The following is a 24461-nucleotide window of genomic DNA, read 5'->3' as shown; positions in this document are numbered from 1 at the left end:
TCAAAATACGATTTGGAAGATCTATAGAATTTTTTTTATTATTTTGTACATTGGAATTCTTTGGAGATTACTGTTGCATCCATGTGACTTTACAAAATTTACTTGTGCCAAAATTAGATTAAAAAAACAAACAAATAAAAAACATAAGCAACTTTTTGTTTTTTTTTGTTTTTTCAGCCAAAAATAGTGTAATCGCCAAAGATACTTACATAAATTATGCGTCTGGTTGCGTCCTCGTTGTTGCAGGCAGTAAAGAATGATGAGGAAGATAATTATCGTCAAGCCCACGATAACCATGATTAACATTGTGCTCTGGTTAATATTATTCTGCTCGGCTAAAAAAAAAAAAAATTAAAATAGATAAAAACAAATATAAATTTTTTTTAAATATAAATAAATGCAAAAAAAAAAATTTTTTTTTCTTCATTTATTACTATCAAAACAAGTTACTGCTATTTTAATCAATACAATATGTGCCACTCCATTCCCTAAATTACTCCACTTACTCTTGATCCTTCTGTTATAAAGCCGAGTGCTTCGTAAGGGGGCACCAAGTAATATTTTTTGTTAGTCTTTGGTATGATGGCTCATTTGGTATAATGACGCTCGACTATAGTCAACCATTTAGCTTAGGATATTCATAACTGTTAAAAAATAAGTCCTACACCATCCACTATGACTATGCAATTCTTACAGCTATGTAACTAGAAAACTGAGCTATTAAACCTGACATAGTGACATGGGACAAAAAGGAGAAATAAGCAACCTTAGTGGAAGTTGGTGTCCTCAATGATGTTGGTTTAAATAGAGCTGAGAGGGAAAAGAACGAAATATCAAGGTCTTTGGGATGACATAAAAAAATTTAAAAAAAAACAACAAAAAACTAAAAATATTAGGAAGATCTTTATCATTCCAAGAATTATGGGAGTAACTGGATTCATGAAAAAGAATTTCAAAAACTAACTGGCAAATATACTCAGTGAACCAAGAGCAAAAGAAATTCAAATATTTGCACTTAAAAGGATGGTCAGAATCTTAAAAAGATCTCTCGGTTGGAATATATAAGATAACAGGTGAATGTTTGGCATCCAGTAGATTGCTCCATCCCCAGCTTAAACAAACTGATAAGAAAATTTTTAAAAAAGAAATACTAGCCTGGGTGCCCGGCGTTGCCCAGATGTTTAGAGGTGTCTGTTGAGCAAGAGCAAAAAAGAAAAAAAAAATGGTAGTAGGCAGGCAGGCTCGAACCCATGACGCTAAGGCAGAAAAAGAAAACCTGACGTCTTGCCCCTACTTCGCCGGAAGTGAGGAACGTTAAAATTAGGCAAAGTCAATCCAACTGATACAATGACTTGCAAAAATGGCTAGCAAAAAAATCGACCCCCCCCCCTTTTGAGAGTGAAGGAATTAATGGTTTTGGCCAATTTTTCAATATTTGTCGTCAGAGACGTTGAGCTTCAAAATGATACCGATCTTGTTGATCTTGTGAAAATTCGTTACCACTGTTGAAAGTTTTAAGCAGGCATACAAACATACATACATTTAAACAGACAGGTGAGATTTATATTATAGACTAGCCTGGGTGTCTGGCGTTGCCCAGGTGTCTGGAGGTGTGTGTTGAGCAAAAAAAAAAAAAAAAAAAAAAAGTGGTTGTAGACAGGCAGGCAGGCTCAAACCCATACCGCAAAGGAGCAAAAGAATGTGAAAAAAAAGTGACATCCTTGCCATTACATCCATCGCCAAACTGGAAGGAGCGAAGGTTTAAATAAAGGCTAGTCAATCGAAAAGAGGGGGATAATTTTTAAAATAAAATAAAAAACTTTATTATACTTTTCTACACATGTGCTCTTCTCCCCTGTCCTCCAAGCCAGACAAAAAACATGTGAACAATTTTAAAAAGAAGATAATTCATAAATGATATTACAATAATAAAGTATCTTTTAAAACAAAAACTAAAAGATTAATGTGAATATGTACATATGGAAGCAGATTTTTTTTTACTAATGAGAGAGGTGAAAGAGAGGAAGAATAAAATGGAGAGGGTAAGACAAGGACGGAGAAGATGGGTAGAAGGGGGAGAGAGAGAAAAGGGGAAAAGAGGGGGGAAGAGAGAGAGGGGGAAAAGAGAGAGAGGGGGAAAAGAGAGAGAGGGGGAAAAGAGAGAGAGAGGGGGGAAAGAGAGAGAGAGGGGGGAAAGAGAGAGAGAGAGGGGGGAAGAGAGAGAGAGGGGGAAGAGAGAGAGAAAGGGGGGAAGAGAGAGAGAAAGGGGGAAGAGAGAGAGAAAGGGGGAAGAGAGAGAGAAAGGGGGGAAGAGAGAGAGAAAGGGGGGAAGAGAGAGAGAAAGGGGGGAAGAGAGAGAAAAGGGGGGAAGGGAGGAGTATAAAAGGGGGGAAGGGAGGAGTATAAAAGGGGGAGGAGAAAGGAGGGGGGGGCAAAATAGATAAACAGAAAGAAATGGGAAAGTTTAGCACGACAATGGAAACAATAAACTGTAAGAAATAATATTAGTCATATTTAATCTGACCAAAGATATATTAATTTTTTTTTTTTTTTTTAAGATAAATTTAAGCGAAATTAGAAAATTCTGGTTATTTTATGTCAAGTAATAAAATATTTAAGCAACAATTTGCAAAACACTCACCCACAACATGTCGACGGATGTTGATATAAAATATTCCAAGCAATTATTTACAAAAAAGAAAAAAGAATATAAAAAAGAAAAAAGAATATAAAAAAGAAAAAAAAAACTAGCCGATTCCGATTGCAAAGAATTATGGAGCTCCGACTGAATAAGAATGGAAGGTCTTTCTGCAATGAACTATTTTTCCTGTTTCGGAAATATTGAAGTCGAAGTTGTATTCTCAATATTTTGCCAATCGACTGATTTTATTGAACAGAAATTATGGGGTGGAAGTGGGGGCAATTTCGAATGGCGTAGGGAGAGTTAGAGAGAAAAGTCCAAGAAGTTGAGGTAGAAAAGAAATAAAAAGATTTGGGAAACTATGTGGAAGGGGATGCGAGATAGAACTGGGTGAGGAAGAACAGAGAAACAGATAATAGCAAATGATATGAGAGAAAGAAATGACAGAGAGCAGTGGGAAAAAGAGAGGATAAGAGAGGAAGAAATAAAAAAAAAGAGTAGAAAAGATGAGAGAAAAAGAGGGAGACGAGACAAGAGCAGAGAAGGATGAGAGAAAACGAGGAGAGAGAGAGAGGAAGGAGAGATGGAGGGAGGAGAGATGAAAGAGGAGAGAGGGAGGGACAGACACAAAACAGGCAAAGAGGTAGAAATAGAGGGGGACAGGAGAGGAAAAAATGAGACAGAACAAGTCATTGTATACAATTAGTTGAACACACAGCACTACTTTACTTATGAGAAGGAAAAATTGTAGGAAGAATACTATTCCCAACAACATTAACGCACATAATAGATTTAACAGGATTTGAACCTGTCATAGCTGATATTTTTCATTAAACCCATCAACCTTGAACCACCAAGAAAGGTTTAAAAAGAAATTGGAGTGAGTTAAGTATTGATGTTTCGGTTATTGCTCTTAGTTGCCTTTTGGTGCCACCAGGTGGCGACTGCTATAAAACGTTGCAGCCATGTTGGAAAGTGCTAGTTAGGTTGCTGACACAGAGCAGTGTATGAGAGGAAAGAAAGCCAGTTTGTGGAGGATTAACAAAAAGAATTTGGAGAGAGAAGAGTTATATTAAAAAAAATACAAATCAATAAAAGTTCCATTGTTTAGTTTTTCTATTTTTCATCTTTTAAAAGAAAAAAAGGAAAAAAAGTCGATTTTCTTTTAACAAGGTAACATCTGCCCTTTTTATTTTTTAAACTAGACTAGCAAGAAAACCTGGCATTGCACGAGATATAATGATAAATCAAACGTTCTTTTATGCCTAGCCAATAAAAGCATATCACCTGTTTTATTATTTATTTTTTGTTTGTTTTATTCAGTTCTTAGAAAGGGGCCCCTAAGATGCATAACTCGAGTATCCCGGGGTGACCGAATAAGATATGATACTCCTTCATTATCCTAAGCTAGTAACGTCGTGTAGGTGTCGCATTTTGAAGGTTCTTCTCCGCAACCTTTATCATAGACATGTTAGTATTTATACAAAAGATTGAGACTATTATGATATATTCCATGCTTCCTTTGTTCCAGCTCGTTTGACTCGTTGGTCTAGTGGTCTTCAACAATTCATTGTTTTGATATTTCATTGTAATATAGCTTCTTTTTTCCAAGAACTGTAGGTTTGTAGAACTGTTCCTGCTGACTGTTTTGCTTCCATCTATAGCCTCGGTCTTTTCAAGACTAAGGCCAATAGGCATCTTCTGTCTTTGTGCTAATCATCTTTCATTTGGTAAAACTTGCAGAGAACCCTCTGTTTTAAAAATGGAATGGAAATTTAAATTGCGCCCCCCAAAAAATCAAAAGTAATTGAAAGAATAACATTCAACAATCGTACTTTTTATAAAAAAGATTTTTTTTTTTAAATAAAATTTTATTTACAAAAACAATTTAATTCTTAAACGAAAATAGTCAATTTGGTATAATTTTTCTTTTTTTTTCTTTTTTTTTTTTTTTCTTTTTTTTTTTTTTTTCACATAAGTCTAACTCACTGTTCACATTGGAAATGTCAACTTCTATAAGTTTTCGGGGTATGCTTACTTTGGCCAAGATCAAAGTGTAGTATCTGTTCTTCAGATGCTGCAACTTCCATTTCTTGTTCTCTTTCAGTGGAGGAACAGTCCTTCACGACTGAGACAATTTTTTTTTTGTACCTTTTCTCCACGTTAAAAAACGACCCTGGTGTCTAACTGTCCCGTGGCGAGGCATTGTAAATAGGTACTACAAATAAACACCTTCAGTGTCTCATGTCAGAATAGATACCCCCAACTTTCTCATGTTAAGAACGGCTTTCATACCCGAAAACCTATAAAAGTTGACATAATGTAAAAATGTATCATATTTTAAACATAAAATTTTAATTTCCTTTACATTTTTCAAACAACCGTAAAACAGACCGTTCTCGGCAAGTTTCATTTTTATTAGCTTCTTACAAAATGAGTGGCTGAAACGATTAATAAAGAAAAAGGACAAAGTAATCAACGATTATTGTAACGTAGATGGTATTATGATGCAGCTGTGATATTTGGAATGTTTTACATTGAAAGCCAGGTTTAATTTAAAAAAAGTTTAGTGCAGCTCATCGGAGACGAAAAAGAGTAACTAATTTGAATAAAGTCTTGAACTTTAAAAATTTGCAGACAAAAAAGCAAAGATCTTTCTTGTGCGGGAATTCTAAAAGATCCAATATTTTTATGGAGCTATTCTGGTTACTGATTGGTTGCTAGGAAAACATGGGCCCAATTTGATTGGTCAGTTCCTATTGCCAGTGTCTATAAGTAGAACCTTGCAATTTTCTTTCATCATGCCCTTATTATATAAAAAATATTTCAACAGAATGTGACTATGATTGTTTTGATTATTTCAAGTTAAAGACTAAAATTGAAATTGTAAACATTGGATCGTTTTTATTTTGAAGTTGGCAGATTTCAGGAATTTATAAAAAACAGCTGCAGAATTACATCACCGATCGAGAGAGACTCGAGAAAAAGATAAAAACAGACTTTACAATCAAAATGAGCAAACCTAGCTTCTGCTTCTTAAGCTTGGGTTTAGGGAGTTGAATGCACTGTAAGTCAGTCATGTAATCAGGGAATGTTAACATGACACTTGCAATAAATTATAAGCTATAACTAAAAATTGTTTCGATTTCGTTTCTGCTTCAACACCTTTTCGATTTGGAGACCAACGTTACATAACTGAATGATGAGATAGTTCCAATATTTTCCCAAATTTCAATACAATCACCGATTGTTATCAAAATTTCAATACAATCACCGATTGTTATCAAAATTCCAATACAATCACCGATTGTTATCAAAATTCCAATACAATCACCGATTGTTATCAAAATTCCAATACAATCACCGATTGTTATCAAAATTCCAATACAATCACCGATTGTTATCAAAATTCCCAATTCTGGCACAATTACAGATTCTTTAAAATGTCTAAATATTTAGGGTTGTTTTTTTTTCGTTTCAATTTTTGCATTGTCATAAACGCCCAAGTATATAATCTGTACAAATGTAAAAACATTAGGTGAGAAAAGGGATAAAGATTCTAGTTTTACTGGCAATTTAAAATCAATATTTAGGCTTTTATTATTAGTACTTGCAAGAGAAAACAAGCAAACACATAGATAATTAAAAGAATAGTTTGTTTTTTTTTGCATCAGAAAAAAAAGTAAAAATTCTCCAGATTCCAATTCCCAAAATATTCCAATTTTCCCAGTTCCAATTTCAATCATCTCAACACTAATAAATATCACTACTTTTTTTTCAACACTTTCAGGGTTTAAACTGAAAGAGAAAACATAAACCTTACATCAAGTGGCATCATGCTTTGTCAGGAGCATTTTCAATTATAAAAAATTTTAAATGACAAGATAGTGAATAAAAATTATAATCTACATAGTAATGTGATGTAGATCTGGAGTATGAGTACATGTCTCATTTGGAATGTGAATGTGATTGTTTTGATTATTTCAAGTTGGAGACTAAAAATGAAATTGTAAACATTGGATTGTTTACATTTTGAAGTTGGCAGATTTCAGAAATGTATTAGAAGCAATTGCAGAGAATTACATCACCAGTCAAGAGAAAAATCTAGAAAATATCCCCAAAAAGATCAAAATGAGCCGATGCTCCATCTTTTGTTCCCCCAGCTGGGGTTGGGAAGTTGAATGCATCTTTAAGGCAATCATATAACCAGGGAATGTCAACATTTCATCTATAATATAAATCTCGCCAGTCTGTTTAAATGTATGCATGTTTTATGTCTGCCTAAAACTTTCGACAGAGGCAATGGATTTTTATGAGATCATTAGCATTTTGAAGCTCAACCCTTTGGACAACAAATATCGAAAAATTGACCAAAAACATTAATTCTTTCACCCTTAACTGGGCACTTTTCTACAGGGAGGTGTCGCTTTTTTCGCCAATAATTTCAGAAGTAATTGCCTCTTTTCGATTGTCTAGCCTTAATTTACACCTACGTCACTTCCGGTTTGGCGATGGGCGCAACAGCTAACATGTCACTTTTTTATTTTTTTTACTTTTTTTTTCTCCTTCGCAGTACGGACTCAAGCCTGCCTGCCTACTACCATTTTTTTACGCTCGCAATTTTCCTCTTTTTTTCTTGCTCAACCAACACCGTTACACACACTTCCACTTTCGTTTCTACCTTCGCGTCACAGGGTCGAGCCTGCATGCCTACTACATTTTTTTTTTCTTTTTTTTTTCTTTTTTTTTACTTAACACACACCTCTAAACACCCGGGCAACGCTGGGCACTGGCTAGTTTGCAATAAATTTTAAGCTCTATATAGAACTTCCTATTTTGTTTCGATTTGAGGTTCAGTAAAGAACATAGGCGTTACATGTTACACGTTACATGTTACAAAGAACATAGGCATTATATGTTACAGATGAACATGAAATTGATCGGAGATGAAGGTAAGAAGTGATAAATCAAGTGCGATTAATTAAAATACATTTCGGTAAATTTATAGTCTTGTATCAGAATGTCCATTGTTTCTGAGAATTAATGAGGAACAACTGGCACTTCTGCTGCAGAAAAAAATGCAAATGTTAAGGTTTTGTGTATGATTGGATAGCATGTATGAGTCATATTGCTATAACTTAATGCTTTTTTTTTTTTTTCAAAACAATAAATATTTTTTTTAAAACAATATTATAAATATAAACTGTAAATAATACTAGATACCTCCCTCCGGTATTAATAAATTATGTATTTGAAACAAATTAATTTCCAATTTCTGTGAACCAGTTTATTAAAACTCACCATGCAAGTCGAAAACACGCCTGACGAAGGGGAGCTATCCTGAAATATAGCATCATGGACACACCGTTTGACGCAAGGAAGAATATTGTACATGTAAAATATTGTATTAAAAACTACATATGTATGGTTATACATATACACACACACACGAATTGGATCAATAAAAGTGAAATGCCATAGCAGGTTCCATTGTTACATCTTAAAGTTATTTCAGCTTGAGTCTATCCGTTCCATCTTTGCATTCTAAAAATCTAAATTTCTTTCTATATAATATTAAATATTTATTTTTTTTCTTTTAAATATTTACTTTTTAAAAATAAAAATATTTAATTATTTTTAAAAAAGCAATATTAAATATCTAATTTTCTTTTAAAAAGCAATATCAAATATCTAATTTTCTTTTAAAAAGCAATATCAAATATCTAATTTTCTTTTAAAAAGCAATATCAAATATCTAATTTTCTTTTAAAAAGCAATATCAAATATCTAATTTTCTTTTAAAAAGCAATATCAAATATCTAATTTTCTTTTAAAAAGCAATATTAAATATTTAAATTTTTTTTTTAAACAAGATTAAATATTTAATGTTTAAAAAGCAAATTTTAATCTTTATACAAAATAAGATGTTTTGAAATAATGCCAAGCGTAATTAAGATTAATTTGCAACACAAGAAAAAAAAAAAAAAAAAGCCGAAAATGAAGAAAAACTAATTACTGGAATTATCTGGGAAGAGTCCAGATATATACCAATGAGATGTAGAATTGCAAATTCGAAAGAGGGAGAGAACGAGAGAAAGTAAAGGAGAGAGAGACAGAGAGAGTGAGAAATTGATTTCGTGAGAAAATGAGAACGAGAAAGAGAGGGGAGAGAGCAAAAAAAGGAGAAAAGAAAAAGAAAATGAATAAACAAAAGGATAAAAAAAAGTAAAAAAATTTCCTTTTTTTCTCTCCAAGAATGTTGTGTCTAATAGAACATATCCTGGAAGCAATCCAGGTCATCTTTTTACAGACATAAAAAATATTCTTTGTTAAAAATTAGTCGGTTCAATAAATGACTGACTCCAAACGTTATCCCAAAATAAATATGTCAGCTAGATCATGCACCGAAATGTCAATCTGCAAATGGGTAATAATTTATAAAATATTAAAAAAAAAAAAAAAAAAAATTCATTTTTTTTCTGAATTTTTGAAATGAGGATTGATTCTTTGTATTATTTGGATTCTTCAGAATACTGTTCTCATGTTATTTTTAGAATGTTTTAGTCAATGTAACTTCCAACTCTTCAGGTGTATCTTGTCAAACTCGGGAATCTGTATGGAATTCAAACGGAAACTTTACTTTTACTTTATGCAAGTTCCTTATATTTGACTAACCAAGCGAGATTAAATGTTATTTTCTCCATTGTAGATTGGTCTACACCGTGTTCGTTTTACTTTTAAATTTTGAATTTCCGGTATTGTGGACGCAAGAATTATGTCCCTTTATCGCTAAGCTACTCAATATTATTATATGGTAAACATCAGATAGTTTTGTGATAAAAGAACATAACTTTTATATGCACAATAATATGATGTGATTTCAGAACAACGTATTTCAATTTTATTTTCAATATTTAAAAAATAATGGTATTTTTATTAATACTTAAAAAATAATTTAATAGTATTCATTTCGCATTTTATTTTTAATATTTCAACACAAATTTTTACTGGACATAAAGAATACAATTTTCAAAGTGTTTTCAAGACATTTTCCATATTTACAAGGATTTTTCAAGGTAACGATAGAAATAAGGCCTTTTCAAGGCAAAAGTCAAAATTCAAGGACTTTTCATGCCTGTACGAATCCTGGATGACTATGTTGTAGTCTGTATGGAAGCAGTCTTGCTTTAGTATGTTCCACAGGTGGAAAATCCTTGACAGGAAACTCTTTATGGAAATGCTAGACACACAAAGAAAGAAAAAGTTTTTCACATGAAGACAAGTTCTTGCTGTTAGTATGTTACAAAAAGGAATAAAAAAATTGGAGATCAGTCGAACATCTATAGAAGAATGAGTAGAGAAAGACTAGCGACATGGTAAATAAGTTAGTCTAATCTACTTGTCCTTGATCTTATCTGTCGACCAGAACAGACATTTTTCAGAGATTCTCTTCCACTTCCCCATGATGGCCGAGGGGAAAATGTAAAGATAGAGCCATTTTAAAGAAAAATACATTTGAAAAAATATTACAATGTAGATTGTATGATTTGATTATTTTATTAATTTGTAACAACTATTACTGTCAGGTAAATGCCGGGCAACACCAGGTAGAAAGACTTTATTCAGTTATCTGTTTATCTATCTAGTTATCCATCTGTTTAGCACAGTAAATAACAGATTGAATAGTGCGAAACAATAAGTTGAGCGAGCATGCAGGTGTAGAACAGGTCAAAAGTTCATGCTATGACATGTATCAAACTTGGTTGACTGATTTGTTTGCACTGGAAGTATCTGAATGGGGATCGGATGTAACGTGTCGGGTATTCCAGTTTGAATAAACTGAGTTGAGTCTAGTGAGTTGGTTTTGAGCCACCAAAGAAACAAGATGCGTTAAACAGGTCTCTCCATAAGAGGGCGACAGTTTCCAAATGGATGCAGAGAAACCACAAGCCAAGATTCACTCCAGTTCTGCTGTGACGAAATGCCTGGGAGTGAATAAAGAATATATATAAAAACATACATCGACTTGTGTCTGTCTTAATACGTTTCCTTTTAAACAGAACCCAGCTCCCTAAGATGTTGGCGAATCACGCAGAAGCGAACAGCAGAAATAGGTATGTCATCATGTTGCATGTATTATAAATGTACTGTGAATAACAAGAACTCAAGTTTGCCCAACTTGAGTCCTTGTACCAGAAAAATATCCAGTAAATGAAACGTTTAGTAAATCATTATTTTTTTACATTTCCATACACAAAACATGGATATAAATATCACTAAAACATCCGCTGGGTCATAAGCTTAATTTCGGTATCTTACTTGCCTGGGTGGATTGCCTGTAGGCTGAGATAAACCGCGTCTCACACACACACTAGGAAAATTTATATACACACACACATACTCACGAACATTAGATGGGGCCGTTAAAATAGACATTAAGGAATCGGAGGAGAATAGCCCATTAAATAAGAGTTAGAAATACCCATTTAGATAAGAATGTTATGTATAACATTATGACTGCTGATATTGTGATGGCTACCAAACTGAAGAATAAGACAATCCAATACACATCACGACTATGACGACTGAACAAAATTCATTACTTATGACAACAATTTATGACAAGTATTTGTTGACACTGGACTTGAAGATGACTATGTTGTAGCTCAATGGGAAATAGCTCTATGGTAACCTCTTCTTGGAAAGAAACTAAGTTGATGGAAATTCCATTTGCTGTTAGGCATATAGAGGAAAAAAGGAAAATTCTTAACAGTGTTGTAACAAGACGAGTTCTTGCTGTGAATGCTTAATAAGGGAGAATTAGAAATTGGAGATGAGTCGAGCATCATGTACAGAAAAACTAACATCTTTTTCCCCTTGAGAATTGAAAAGATTGCAAAATTTTCTCTTACATGTGCTGATATGCTATAAAAAATTTAAAAAAACAAAAAAACTTTGCAAATAAATTTATGGAATTTACCTAAAATGAAAACTTTGACCACATGAAATTAAATTTTAACTGAAGTTTTAAAATATACACATTATTTGAATTCTTCAAACTACTGTTCACATCTTGACTAGCATTTTCACATTTCAGCTGATGTAACCTCCAACCTTGTTCAAGTATATCTTGTCAAACTCGTGAATCTGCAAGGAATCTTGAACAAAAACCCTTATTTACTACACAGGGTTAGCATGCTCTCATTCCGTCAGCCATGACATGAGTGAATTATCTCTATCCAATCATGATTTATAGTATGAGAGCAGGCTATGCCTGTTAAGTAAATAAAGGATTCCGTTCAAAATTCTGTGCAGATTCCCAAGTTTGACAAGATATACCTGAAGAAGGTCAGAAGTTACAGACTAAAACATTGTGAAAATGACACTCAATATGAGAACAGTTAACCGAAGAATCCAAATAATCAAACCTCATCTCAAAAATTCAGAAATACAATATTAAATATACACTCATAACATCAAATGGAAAAGTTACAGAGAAACACAAAGAATGAATAATTATTTTTAAATTTTAGATATTACTTATCCGGGACAACATCGATGAAGAATATACCAACCTTGTTGGTGTTTGTTTTGTATTTTTTCCTTTTAGCTGGGCATACAAACACACACACACACCGACAACTACCGTAATAGATTAATTAAAAACAATTCAATTTTACTATTAACTTCCTATAATTTTAACCACTTAAATTTTTTTATGAAATTTGGATACCTATGGTAAAAACACGCAAGAAACACAATGAAATAGTCAGAATTACATTTTAAATAGAACTAAGCAAGATATTAGGTGACTAAAATTCGTTGTTGGTGTTTGTGCTTTATTTTTAAATTTTAGCTGAACATACAAACATATACACATACATAATTCATATAATAAATTAATTAAAAAGAATTCAACTTTAATATTAAAGTTGGATATTGTTCCTGCATACAAGTAAATGAAAATCACGTTCTCTATGAATTTTAAAGACTAAAATTCGTTTATTATTTGTATTAACAACATGGAAATAATTTTCTTTGCAGACGTCATTGAAATAAAAACATGCAAAATCAAGCAATGTCGATTATAATTCTTTTTTTTTTAATCTACATTATCAACCGATTTGTTGTGTTGAGAATATTGTGTGTTTTAAAGACATGCAACATTTTCTGCGCAGTAGAATGGAAAATCTGCAGAAATGTGCAGCTTGAAATGTCGGTGAACATCTAAGAACATGAACCTGCACCCATAATATCAAATGGAAAATTGACAGTGTTCGATGATAAAGACATACAGGCGGGCATGAAAGACGAGGTCATCAAAGCAGACATTGTCATCTGAAACAAACTTGAAAGGACTGTTCTCATCATCAATGTAACCGTCCTGAATAACGATGGCAGAAGGCGGGAAAAATAACTAAATATCAGAACTTCAAGAATGATTTGAAAACAGCATGGCCCTTAAAAGAAATGGACATTATACTAGTTGTGATAGGGACCTAATGAAAAAAAAAACACAAACAACAAATTAACAAAATAATAAAATACTTAGATAATCTCTGGAAGATCAAACTGGAACGAAATAAAGATAGGGACCTAGTAAACAAACAAACAACAAATAACAAAATACTTAGATACAATCTGTAACAAAATAAAGATAGTAACTAAAAAGAACATATACTCTTAAATGCGCACTCTAATATAAAGTTCACTTGTAGCAAAATCGAATGCTAACTCTAGTACCTTTTCAAACTACATAATAATGGTACCCTTGTCGTTCATATTACAAAAGGTAAATGCATGTTATGAGTAGAGAAAGAAGGGGCACCGGGTAAACCATTTATGGATGGCTTAAAGTTGTATGCAAAGGACACATACCAACTAAATATGCTTGTAAGAACTCTTCAAATATTCAGTACACAAAATAACCATTAGGCACAGATAAAGAGTGGGGAAAATTATTGACAGTGGTTTCAGCTAGACGGGTGTTTATCATGAAAGGGACCAGAGATTGGAGCTCAGACGAGCACCTGCCATGGAAATAACGATAAAACTGAATGATTTAAAAATATGGTCCATTAAAAAAAAAATTAATTTTAACAGTTGTAGTAGGGACCTAATGAAAAAATAAATAAATAAAATTTAAATAACAAAATACTTAGACACAATCTCTGGAAGATAAAACTCTAACAGAACAAAGATAGTAACCCTAAAAAATACAACATATCCTTAATTTTTTTTTTTTTTTACATGGAGGTCACCACTTATCAAGGCCCAGAAGCCACTCTGGGATAAGGGTTATTTTGTGTACAGTAATCAATGGGATAGTGTTGCAGTATTCATAAGTATTGTAGATTTGATAAAGTGTGATTACTTAAGGGGGGGGCGGTTCATCAGGAATTTGTTTAAGTTGGACTTGAAGACATCCAAGTTATAGTCAGGTGGGAAACAGGCAAATAGAAAAGAGTTCCACAGGCGTGCACTTCTAAGAAAGAAGCTTTGTTCATGGAATCTACATTTTGATTTAGGCACAGATAAAGAGTGGGGAAAATTATTGACAGTGGTTTCAGCTAGACGGGTGTTTATCATGAAAGATTGGCTAGGAGGGACCAGAGATTGGAGCTCAGATGAGCACCTGCCATGGAAATAACGATAAAACAAAGATAGGCTCTCGGATATAAAGTTAACTCATAGTAAAATCGAATACTAGCTCCAGTCTCGTTAAACCAAATAATAAATCTGAGAATATAAACGGAAAGATGACTGCGTTCGATGACAAAGACATGCATATGCAGAAAAAAAAAACAAAAAAAAACCTTCATATCAAATCAACATGGTCCGTGAAAAGTAGAAACATCATACCATTTTCAATAGGGGTAACTTAAAACTGTAGGGTCATGCGGGCAGCAGCCATAAAAGGGACAACATTTATACTTAAGAGTCATTGAATAGGGGAAATGTTAACCCACATTAAAGAGTCCTTCATCTCTTCAAATTGAACTAAAATAATTAAATATAACATTTTTAAAAAGTGAAATAAAAATTGTATGGTGTCAAAGTTATTTGGAAAACAAACCAACAAAAAAAAAAAAAAAAAAAAAAAATTTTTTTTTCTATTAGGATTTTAACAAAGATACTTGACATTGCCCAAGATTGAAAGACGATCAAAGAATGTTTCAAACTTGTATACTTTTATTGTCGTCGAAATCGGTGAAATCGCCCATTTTTCAATCAAATCGATTGATTACCTGCTCCAGTTGAGGACCAATGGTGGTACACTGGGAGGAAGCCTCACATGCCTTCCCACAGTGACTTAGTTCACGATACAAGGTTGCACTATACAGAACCTACTCTTGATTTTATAAAATTATTTTTTATATATAATGGCTTGAATTAAAGTTTAAAATGCAAAAGTCAAGTATCATGGTGCAATTATGTTTTAAACAGAAACATTCATTTCAAACGTGTCCCTGTCATATGAAAGAACCTACTGTTGATTTTATAATCTGGACTTTTCTGCTTGTGTGGTAATAAAACTTTTCAAATGCACTTGTGATATTAGGCTGTATAAAGTGTTACTTTGGTGAAAATCACCTGTTCCTTCTTTTATTGGTTTATTTTAATTATCGATACTTATCAAAGACATTCCGATACAAAACCTATCAAAGAACACTGCCGAGCACATAAAGTACATTTGTGTGAAATTTCATAAAAATAAGCCCAGCTGTTTTTGAGTCCATAGATCCTTTTATATAATAGTAGATATGTTCGGTAAATGAAATGAAGGGAAAAGGACAATCAAGACCATTATACCAACAGGTTTTTTTGTATTGGTAGAAGTGTGTAACTCCATGTTAACAGCTGTTAAAAAAATATCCTTCTGAAGCAAAGAAGAAAAAAAACGACAACGGTATTGTTATATAATAAACAATATGCCTTTTTATTTTGGTCAAACCAAAAAATATTTATGACATTAAAAAACACACAATAGTAAACTTCACAAAATCTATGGCTTCATGCTTCATAAATTCCAATGTGGTTAGGTAGAACTAGGCAAGTAGACATCTGATTTGAATGGTTCCTTAGTTTAACTCCCTCGAAGTACAAAATATTTGTGGGCACACTTCCAAAAATTATATTCAGCACGAGTGCACTTTAACTAACAGGAAATATTTTTTTTTTTGTTTTTGCTTTCATTTCCGAAAGAGTTATACTAGGAAAAAAGGTGACAATAAAAGCTTCAATGATTTTTCAAACTAAAATTTTATCATAATTGGAAACAAGTTCAGTAAAATCGAAATAACAGAACAGAAAACATTACGTATGGAAACATATTTTAAAATAATTTTTTTAATGCACAGATAAAATATAAAATTCAGTTTAGAAAATTATAAAATGAATGGAATATATTTTTATAACTTTTTTAAAGAAAATATAATTATTCAAATGCAAAATATAATTATTCAGATGCAAAATATAATCATTCAGATGCAAAATATAATTATTCAGATGCAAAATATAATTATTCAGATGCAAAATATAATTATTCAGATGCAAAATATAATTATTCAGATGCAAAATATAATCGTTAGATTAGAATATATTGCAATTTTTGCAGTACTTATTTATTCATTTTGAAAAAAGATAAATTTCTTTAATAAAATAAAATTAAAGTCTTATAAGTCAGTAAATTTTGGATTGTCTCCTCCTTTCGCTAGTGTAATTCTTCTGAAAATAAAAAAAGAAATACTTCCGGTTAGCCAAAGTGCACTTGTGCCCTATATTAAAATTTCAAGATATTCTATTGGTTGGTGGCCCAATTACTCAGCATGTAAATTTATTTACATTATAGAAAATAGTGCAGCAAAACATGCGACTGTTATAAGGTGACCTCTTATCAAGGCCAAAAGCCACTGAAGGTTATCATTGAGTGGTTTGAGGTTAATGAAACAGGAGTGATAGCTAGCCAAAAGATGAGCAACACTATGAGAGTACTAAACTCGCCAAACTTTCACAAGAAATACTCATATAGTTGAAAACACTATCAATAATTTCCCCCACTCTTTATCTGTGCCTAAACCTAAACGTAGATTCCATAAACAAAGCTTCACGCCTGTGAAATTGTCTTCCATTTGCTCGCTTTCCAGTTGACTACAATATGGTTGTCTTCAAGTCCAATGAAAACAAGTTCTTGATGACCTGTTCCACTTAAGTTAACAAATTTACCGAATTTCCATTACTAACAATTACTATATTGTCCAACTGACTACTGTACACTCTTTGACCCTTATCCTCGAGTGGCCTCTGACCTTGATAAGTGGTGATGTCTATGTAAAAAAAAATAAATAAAAAACTAACATCAATCAATGGTATGTACTGCATTCGATTATCTTGGGGCAGTCTATGACTTATAATTTAGAAAATTGTATTTGAACAGGACCACGTTATCAGTGGGGAAACAGTCCGATAGTAATGTGTTCCACAGGTGGGGAAATCTTTTGCAAAATAACTTTGTCCATGGAAATTCCACTTCATGCTAGGCATACAGTTAGATAAAAGGAAAGTTGTTTTTGTGGTTGTGGTAGTAAGAAGAGTTCTTGGTGTGAATGTCTTATAAAGAACCAAAGACTAGGGTTAAGTTGAGCAATAACGATCGAGTAGAGAGAGACTAGTAATGGCAATTCTGTAAAAAAGAGGATGTGTAGAAATTTTATTTTTCATCTTCTGTCTTTCCTTGTCTCTCCCTACCCCCCACCCCACCCTTTCTTGGTGTATCTTGTGCTGTTACTGCTTGTTTTATCACGTGCTGAATGCATGCCTTTCGATTGGTCAAAAGAGAAGTCAACTCACTATCCTGCATCAAGAGAAAAGATGTTAAAATCGCAAGTTTAAACAAGAGAAACCAGCGATTTGGTTTCTTTTTCTACAATCGGGATTCGTCAAGGAAGACGACACAGAATTAGTCAAAAAAGACTGTTTAAAAAAAAAAAAAAAAACAGAGTTGTAAACGAAATAACAATGACCTCTTCACCGAGGAAGAAAGAACTATTTTAAGGCCTAGAATTGGTCTTGTAAAAATGAACACTAACTCCAGTGACGTGTTAGAATTCACAAGTCAAAAGGAATCAAGAAATCTTCTATAGAAATACATTACACCACAGAAGATTTGGATTATTTTCTTGGATTTCAGAACCAAGAGGATTGAAATTTTCTTGAATGATAACATTTAAGTTAATGGCGCAAGGGGGGTAATTTGCATACACCCTCTTTTAAAAAGATTAAGTGTTGTCGTGTTTTATTTAAGTTCTTTGACACGCAGTAAGTCCTGACTACACCTATATTCTTACCCCTACTATCCCTGACAATATTGTTAATGGAGTTCTTTGAGAACCGCCAGAGGGTCTAATTTGGCAGACACTGTTATTGGTGAACATAAAACTGGCTATACCTTTCTTTCCTTATTTACCTTCCAATAAAAAAAAAGTTCCTGTTTATATATTCTTTCATTTTTTTTTTCTTCCTTCTGGTTGTACAATGGGATAACCTTCATTGGACATCATAATAAAATTCACATTAGATGTAAGGAAAAGAACAGAATTGACCACTAGATTTCAAAGTCAGTTTCGAAGTCCGTCTATGAAGAGTGCCTGAGTGGCACTTCCTAAGATGCAACAACACTATTTTCATCTTAGAATGTGTTCGACTCTTATACAGGTAGACGATCGCCTCAGGAGTCAGGTACTTTCTAGAGTAATAGAAGGATCCAATCTTTTTTACAGGAGACCTTAGCAACAGATTAGCAGCAAGTTTTCTTCTCTAGACCTACTTTCCTGTGGAACACAACACCACATGGCTGCTTCTCAGTTGATTATAATGTTTTCAAGTTCAATGTAAACAAGTTCTTATTGAATCACTCAAATAATCAAATTTCTTTCCACTTCCACCATTACTGATCATCACGGTGTTGTCTCAATGGCCACATGACATTTATTAACCCTTATTCTTGAGTGACCCCAATAAGTAGTGCCTCCCTAGTAAAATAAATTTGTTAAAGCGTCTGTTTTAAATCTGGAGTTAAAAATCAGTCCTAGGAGTTTGTCAAAATAAGGGGCTTCTTCAAGGAGTCATTCATTTTGTCTGGAGTAAAACAAGTAATTCTGACCCCCAAGATCGCTATGGGCATGGAATATGTGCCTACATTAAAGATGGCTTTTCGTGTGGTAGGGATATCTCCAGTGAAGACTCTAATTTAACTTATATGTGCTTCCGGGTTGCACTTGCTTACACCATTGCATTTATATTTGCCCTCTATTGCCCCCACAACAGTGGAATTACTCTCTTTAAGAGCATATCTGAGAAAATTGATGACATCCTGTCTGCTCATCCTTCGGCTAACATCCACATTTGTGGTGACTTCAATGTCTACAATGTGGAATGGCTAACCCACTCGAACAAGATAGATGATGAGGAGAGGTTCTGTAATGATTTTGCCATTTCCTATGACTTCATCCAGATTGTACACGAACCCACCCGTGTGCCTGATACTTCTGGTCAGTACGCTAGTCTTCTAGACCTTTTGCTCACAAGTTCCCTTGAGCTATGTTCATGTTCCGTTCTGTCCCCTCTGAGATCTTCCGACCACTTGGTTGTATCAGTTAAGATAAAAATGAAATGCAATAAGTCTTCAGACTTACCTCTCCACCGTACTGTATATCGATACTCTATGGCTGACTGGGATAGCTTCAGTACATTTATATCTAATCTAACCCTACATTCCATGTTTAAAAAGGATGTGTCCTCCATAGTATCAGACCTGACTGAATGGTTAATTGTAGGCATAGACCGATTCATACCATCTAAAAAATTCCAACAAAAACCTAACAGCTAGCCATGGTTCTCCCCAGAATGTGCTGCTGCCATCGCGAACAGAAATCACTTTTTCCACAGCTACCAACATAACAGATGAACTGTGACTAGAGTGGCTTTAAGGACTGCCAGCAACCACTGTAAAAGAGTAATAAAAAATGCAAGAGAGCTATATGCTCAGTCCGTTAAGTCCAAAGTAGCTGAGCAGCGGCTTGGTTCCCACCAGTTTTGGCAAATAGCAAACAGGATCCTGAACAGAAGTGTGCGTTCTAACCCAACCATCATCAATGAATCTCGTCATCTCGTCAGCATCAGACAAGGTCAAACTATTTGCCAAGAACTTTGCAGCTAATTCTACCATATTCGACGAAGGCCATCAACTCCCCGTATTTCCTCCTATAGCAGACAACACGCTATGCAACATACAAATATATGTGTGTGAGGTCGCTAAGCTAATCAAGAACCTTGATTCCAATAAAGTAACTGGCCCTGACGGCATTCCAATTATAGTGCTGAAAAACCTCGAACCAGAAATTGCCCCCTTACTTACAAAACTTAAAGAGAAGTGCTTCCCAACACCCTGGAAAACGTCATCAGTATGCCCTGTATTTAAGAATTCAGGTGATAAGTCATCTCCCTCTCAGTACAGACCAATAAGTCTCCTGTGTGTCATGAGTAAGTTGCTGGAATCCATATTAAATAGAGAAATAGTCAATCACCTCAGCAGAAATAACCTTCTTAGTGACATGTATATGGTTTCCGTTCTGCCAGATCTACAGCAGATGTGCTAACGGTTATATCTCATAGGATTAGTGAATCTCTTGACAAAGGCTTCCTTTCTAGGGCAATTGCTCTTGACATATCAAAAACCTTCGATAAAGTATGGCATAATGGCCTACTTCACAAGATTTCCAGCTAGGTATAACTGGAAATGTTTTCTCAATCATTAAATCATTTCTCTCTGATAGGCTCATAAGAGTAGTGGTTGATGGGCAGAAATCAGAGGCCCACAGTATTAATGATTAATGCTGGAGTCCCTCAGGGGTCAATCCTGGGCCCAACTCTCTTCCTGATCTACATCAATGATCTCCCAAAACACATACGTAAATCATTCGTTGACGTCTATGCTGATGACACGACCATCTATGGCAATACATTAAAGGCCATAAATGAAAAAGTTCTGATTCTCTTTCCTCTGATCTCAAGCGCATTGTACAGTGGGGGAAGAAGTGGCTGGTTACTTTTAATGCATCTAAAACCAAGCTCTTATCTTTACATCATCAATGCTCTGATCCCCATCCGGCATCAATTGAAATGGATGGCTCTCAACTAGGGGAAGCTCCATGTTTTAATCAGCTTCTAGGCTTGACCTTTACTCCTGACCTAAAATGGAACACATACATCAAGTCTATTGCCAAGGTCGCTGGAAAAACGGTAGGATCCTTCTACCGCTCAAGATATCTCACTGTTGATGCAATTCTCTATCTATATAAAAGTCAAGTACATCCAAAGATGGAGTACTGTTGCCACGTCTGGCCAGGAGCTGCTAAAAACGCTATCCTGCCTTGACAGAGTACAAAATAGGCTTCGTGGCTTAGTGGGGGATGCCCCTTTTCTCTTCCCTGCAACCTCTCTCCCACAGGATAGACGTTGCGAGCTTGTCTTTGTTTTATTGTTACTTCCATGGCAAGTGCTCGTATGAGCTCCAATTCTTGGCCCTCCCCCTCACCGATCTTTCATGAAAAGCACCAGTCTAGCTGAAACCACTGTCAAAAATTTTCCCCACTCTTTATCTGTGCCAAAACCAAAACGTAAATTCCATGAACAAAGCTTCTTTCTTAGAAGTGCACGCCTGTGGAACTGTTCTGTCTGCCTATTTCCCCCCTGACTACAACCTGGATGTCTTCAAGTCCAACATAAACAAATTCCTGATGAACCGCCCCCTTAAGTAAGACATTTTATCAAATCTCAACAAAAACGTACTGTACATGCAATAACTCTTTTCCCCGAGTGGCTTCCGGGCCTTGATAAGTGGTGACCACCTTGTAGAAAAAAAAAAAAAAAAGATCCATGTTGTTGAGCATCATTTATTTACTAGCCATATAAGTTTTAACCCGTATATATATGTATATATATATATATATATATATATATATACCCGGTGTTACCGGGTTGAAACTTATTGCCCGGTGGAGAACTTGCTCACATCTATTATATAAAATAGAAAATGGGTGTATGTGTATTTTTTGTGTATGTCTGCCAAAGGCTTTTTTCAGGGGGGCACTCGGTCAGGTCACTCCTTAAAACTTTATATACTGTCTAAATCATAATATATACAAGCTACGAACAGGGGTCGCGTCTATCATTAATTCCTTTACCCTCAACTGGGCACTTTTCTCCAGGAAGGGGTCACTTTTATCGCCGATATTTCAAAAAATCATCCCCTCTTTTCAATTGACTAGCCTTAATTTAAACATTCGTCACTTCTGGTTTGGTGATGGACACAGCAGTAAAGAAGTCACGTTTTGTTTCACGTTCTTTTCCTTCTGCACGTTACAGGTTCGAGCCTGCCTGCCTACTACCACTTTTTTTTTTTGTTTTGCTCAACACACACCTCCGGGCAATGCCGGGCACCCAGGCTAGTATTATTTAAGATACACTGAATATTCTAACTTGTTAGGATTTTCCTGAACGTGGACCACATGTTGGATGTAAATAACAATCTAAACAATTCTATTACAACAAGCAATAAAATTATTAATATAAATTTTCTTCATTGTAATATGCAAATGAGGTTACTTCTTGAACGTATATTTCCTTTGAATAAATATAAAGAAATCATGCTGGAACAAAAGTGTATGAAAGTGTTTTCAATATAAAAAATAATTTGGAAACAGTGTACCTTTTGTATATATTAATTAAATAGTAAACATACAGAGAGGAATGTGAGACACACACACATATATATTTACTGGTATTTGGAGGTGTGTGTTGGGCAAAAGAAAAACAAATTGGCCATAGTATCGCGAAGAAGGAAAAGAATATATATAGACTAGCGGGGGGTACCCGGAGTTGCCCGGGTGTTTGGAGGTGTGTGTAGTTTTGGGTAAATCAAAATTGCCGGGGGGGGGGGGGTAAAATAAAAAAAAAGTTTTGGTAGGTAAGTATGAGGATCGAACCCGAACCCTTGAAGCAAAGTTGGAAATTAAAGCGTGAAAAAACGTGCGACGTTAACCATTGGGCCACCGCAAAATCCTAACGGAAACACGTTTGAATTTATTTAACTATTTAGAATTGGCAGGTGCACGTTTTAATGACTTAATGAGGTCAACTTTGATTTCATTTACTGTGGGAACAGTTTTTTATTTTTATTTTCCCAAATTTGGGGGGGGGGGGACCAGCTCCCCATAAAAAGGGGATTGTCCAAATTGAATAGCAATTGTCTGATATAAGGAAGATATTTCCACATTGATCAAATCCGATTGTTTTCGGACATTTCCAGCGATCGCGACCAGAAAAGTACCGCTAGAATTAGTGTCGCTTTTATTATACGAAAAAGCCTAATCCACATGCGGCGAGCGAAAAATGTTGAATATTTATCTTTTACAAGTCGAGCAAATTAAATAGACAGGCGACCTCCATTGTTAACTCGTAGATATTATGATTTATATGTGATATAAAAAGTTTTTAAGTTGTTAGCCGACCGACCGCTTCTCAGAAAAAAGCCTTTCTTGGACATACACAAAAAGCGAACATACATACATACATACATTTTCGCTTTTATATTCATAGATAATGAAGATTAAAGCAAGCAAGAATGCCTGGACGGTTGAGAGTTTTATAACTATTAAGATTTCATACAAGTCATATATATATATATATATATATATATATATATATATAGCTTAATCACACCTGTTCCCATTAGTTCACCAAAGTTAGACAATGATGAGCCTGGTCAGCACTAAAATGGGTAACCACTTGAAAATTCTAGGTGCTGTATGTGCTCTCCACATTGTTTCCAGTTGTTCTGGACTTCTCCTTCCACTGGACTCCAACATTGCTGATTAAGGATAAGTGTGGTTGTAAATTGTGCAACTCTTACCTCACAATTACATGAGTAGGTATCCTTACAGGGGTATTTATTGTCTCTTGAGTCTGAACAAATGCATTGATCGACAAGTCAGATGATTGTTGGCATTTGTTTCTCCCCAATATCTCTAGTTTTAATTCTTCCTAGAAGGACATCAGGTACTTACAGTAAAGCCACATGAAGGTTGCGAACATCCTTAAGTGAAAGCATTTTTGTAGAACAAACTAAATTCGAACGACACATCTAGTTTGTCAGTCTATGTTGTTAACCACTTAGCCACCATAACCTCCAAGTTTTAAAAATGTTGAAGTCGCCTTTTTTTTTTTTTTTTTTTTTACATTGCGTCACTTGTTCTAGATAAGAGAGAATCAGCAAGATCTAAATCATTTACCACTAGATTTCAAAGTCGATTTTTAACTCTGGCAAAGCTGGAAAGAGTGCACCATTTTATTTTAAGTATGCAAGCTGGGTTTCTTTTTTGTTTATTTTTTTGCTTTTTGTTTAATTCTTTTTGTTGCTATGCCACTTAAGTTTTAAGATATAAATCGATTTAAATATATTTTAAAGTCGGTTCTCAGTGCATTTGTCAATCTTTAAAATCTATTCCCAGCTTTAAACTTCTGCTGCATTAAAAAGTATCCACCATTAAATGAGCATTATGTATAGGGATAAACAAAAATTGAATTTAAAAAAGTAAAAGAAAAAAGTAAAAAAGTAAAAAAAGTAAAAGAAAATGTAAAAGAAAAGGTAAAAGAAAATGTATAAGAAAAACAGTGAAAGAAAACAAAAGTAAAAGAAAAAAAGTAAAAAGTAAAAGAAAAAAAGAAAAAAAAAAGAAAAAGAAAAAAAGAAAAAAAAAAG

At 34.1% G+C, this 24461-nt stretch overlaps 1 protein-coding gene across 3 annotated transcripts in view; it reads right to left on the bottom strand.

Moving 5' to 3' along the window:
- LOC145268741 (uncharacterized) overlaps positions 1-24461 on the bottom strand; it is a 284210-nt gene that overhangs the window by 15251 nt on the left and 244498 nt on the right. For all 3 annotated transcript variants that reach the window (XM_080124329.1, XM_080124332.1, XM_080124331.1), the window contains exon 3: positions 210-335. In XM_080124329.1, coding sequence (XP_079980455.1) covers positions 210-335 — 126 coding nt within the window. The remainder of the gene's footprint in view (positions 1-209; positions 336-24461) is intronic.

This window comes from Euprymna scolopes, chromosome 44, assembly GCF_053919585.1.
Source record: "Euprymna scolopes isolate OS-2025 chromosome 44, ASM5391958v1, whole genome shotgun sequence".
In the NCBI taxonomy this organism is placed as follows: Eukaryota; Metazoa; Mollusca; class Cephalopoda; order Sepiida; family Sepiolidae; genus Euprymna; species Euprymna scolopes.
Note: the sequence above shows the minus strand (reverse complement) of the source record. Positions and strands in the feature narration are given on the sequence as shown.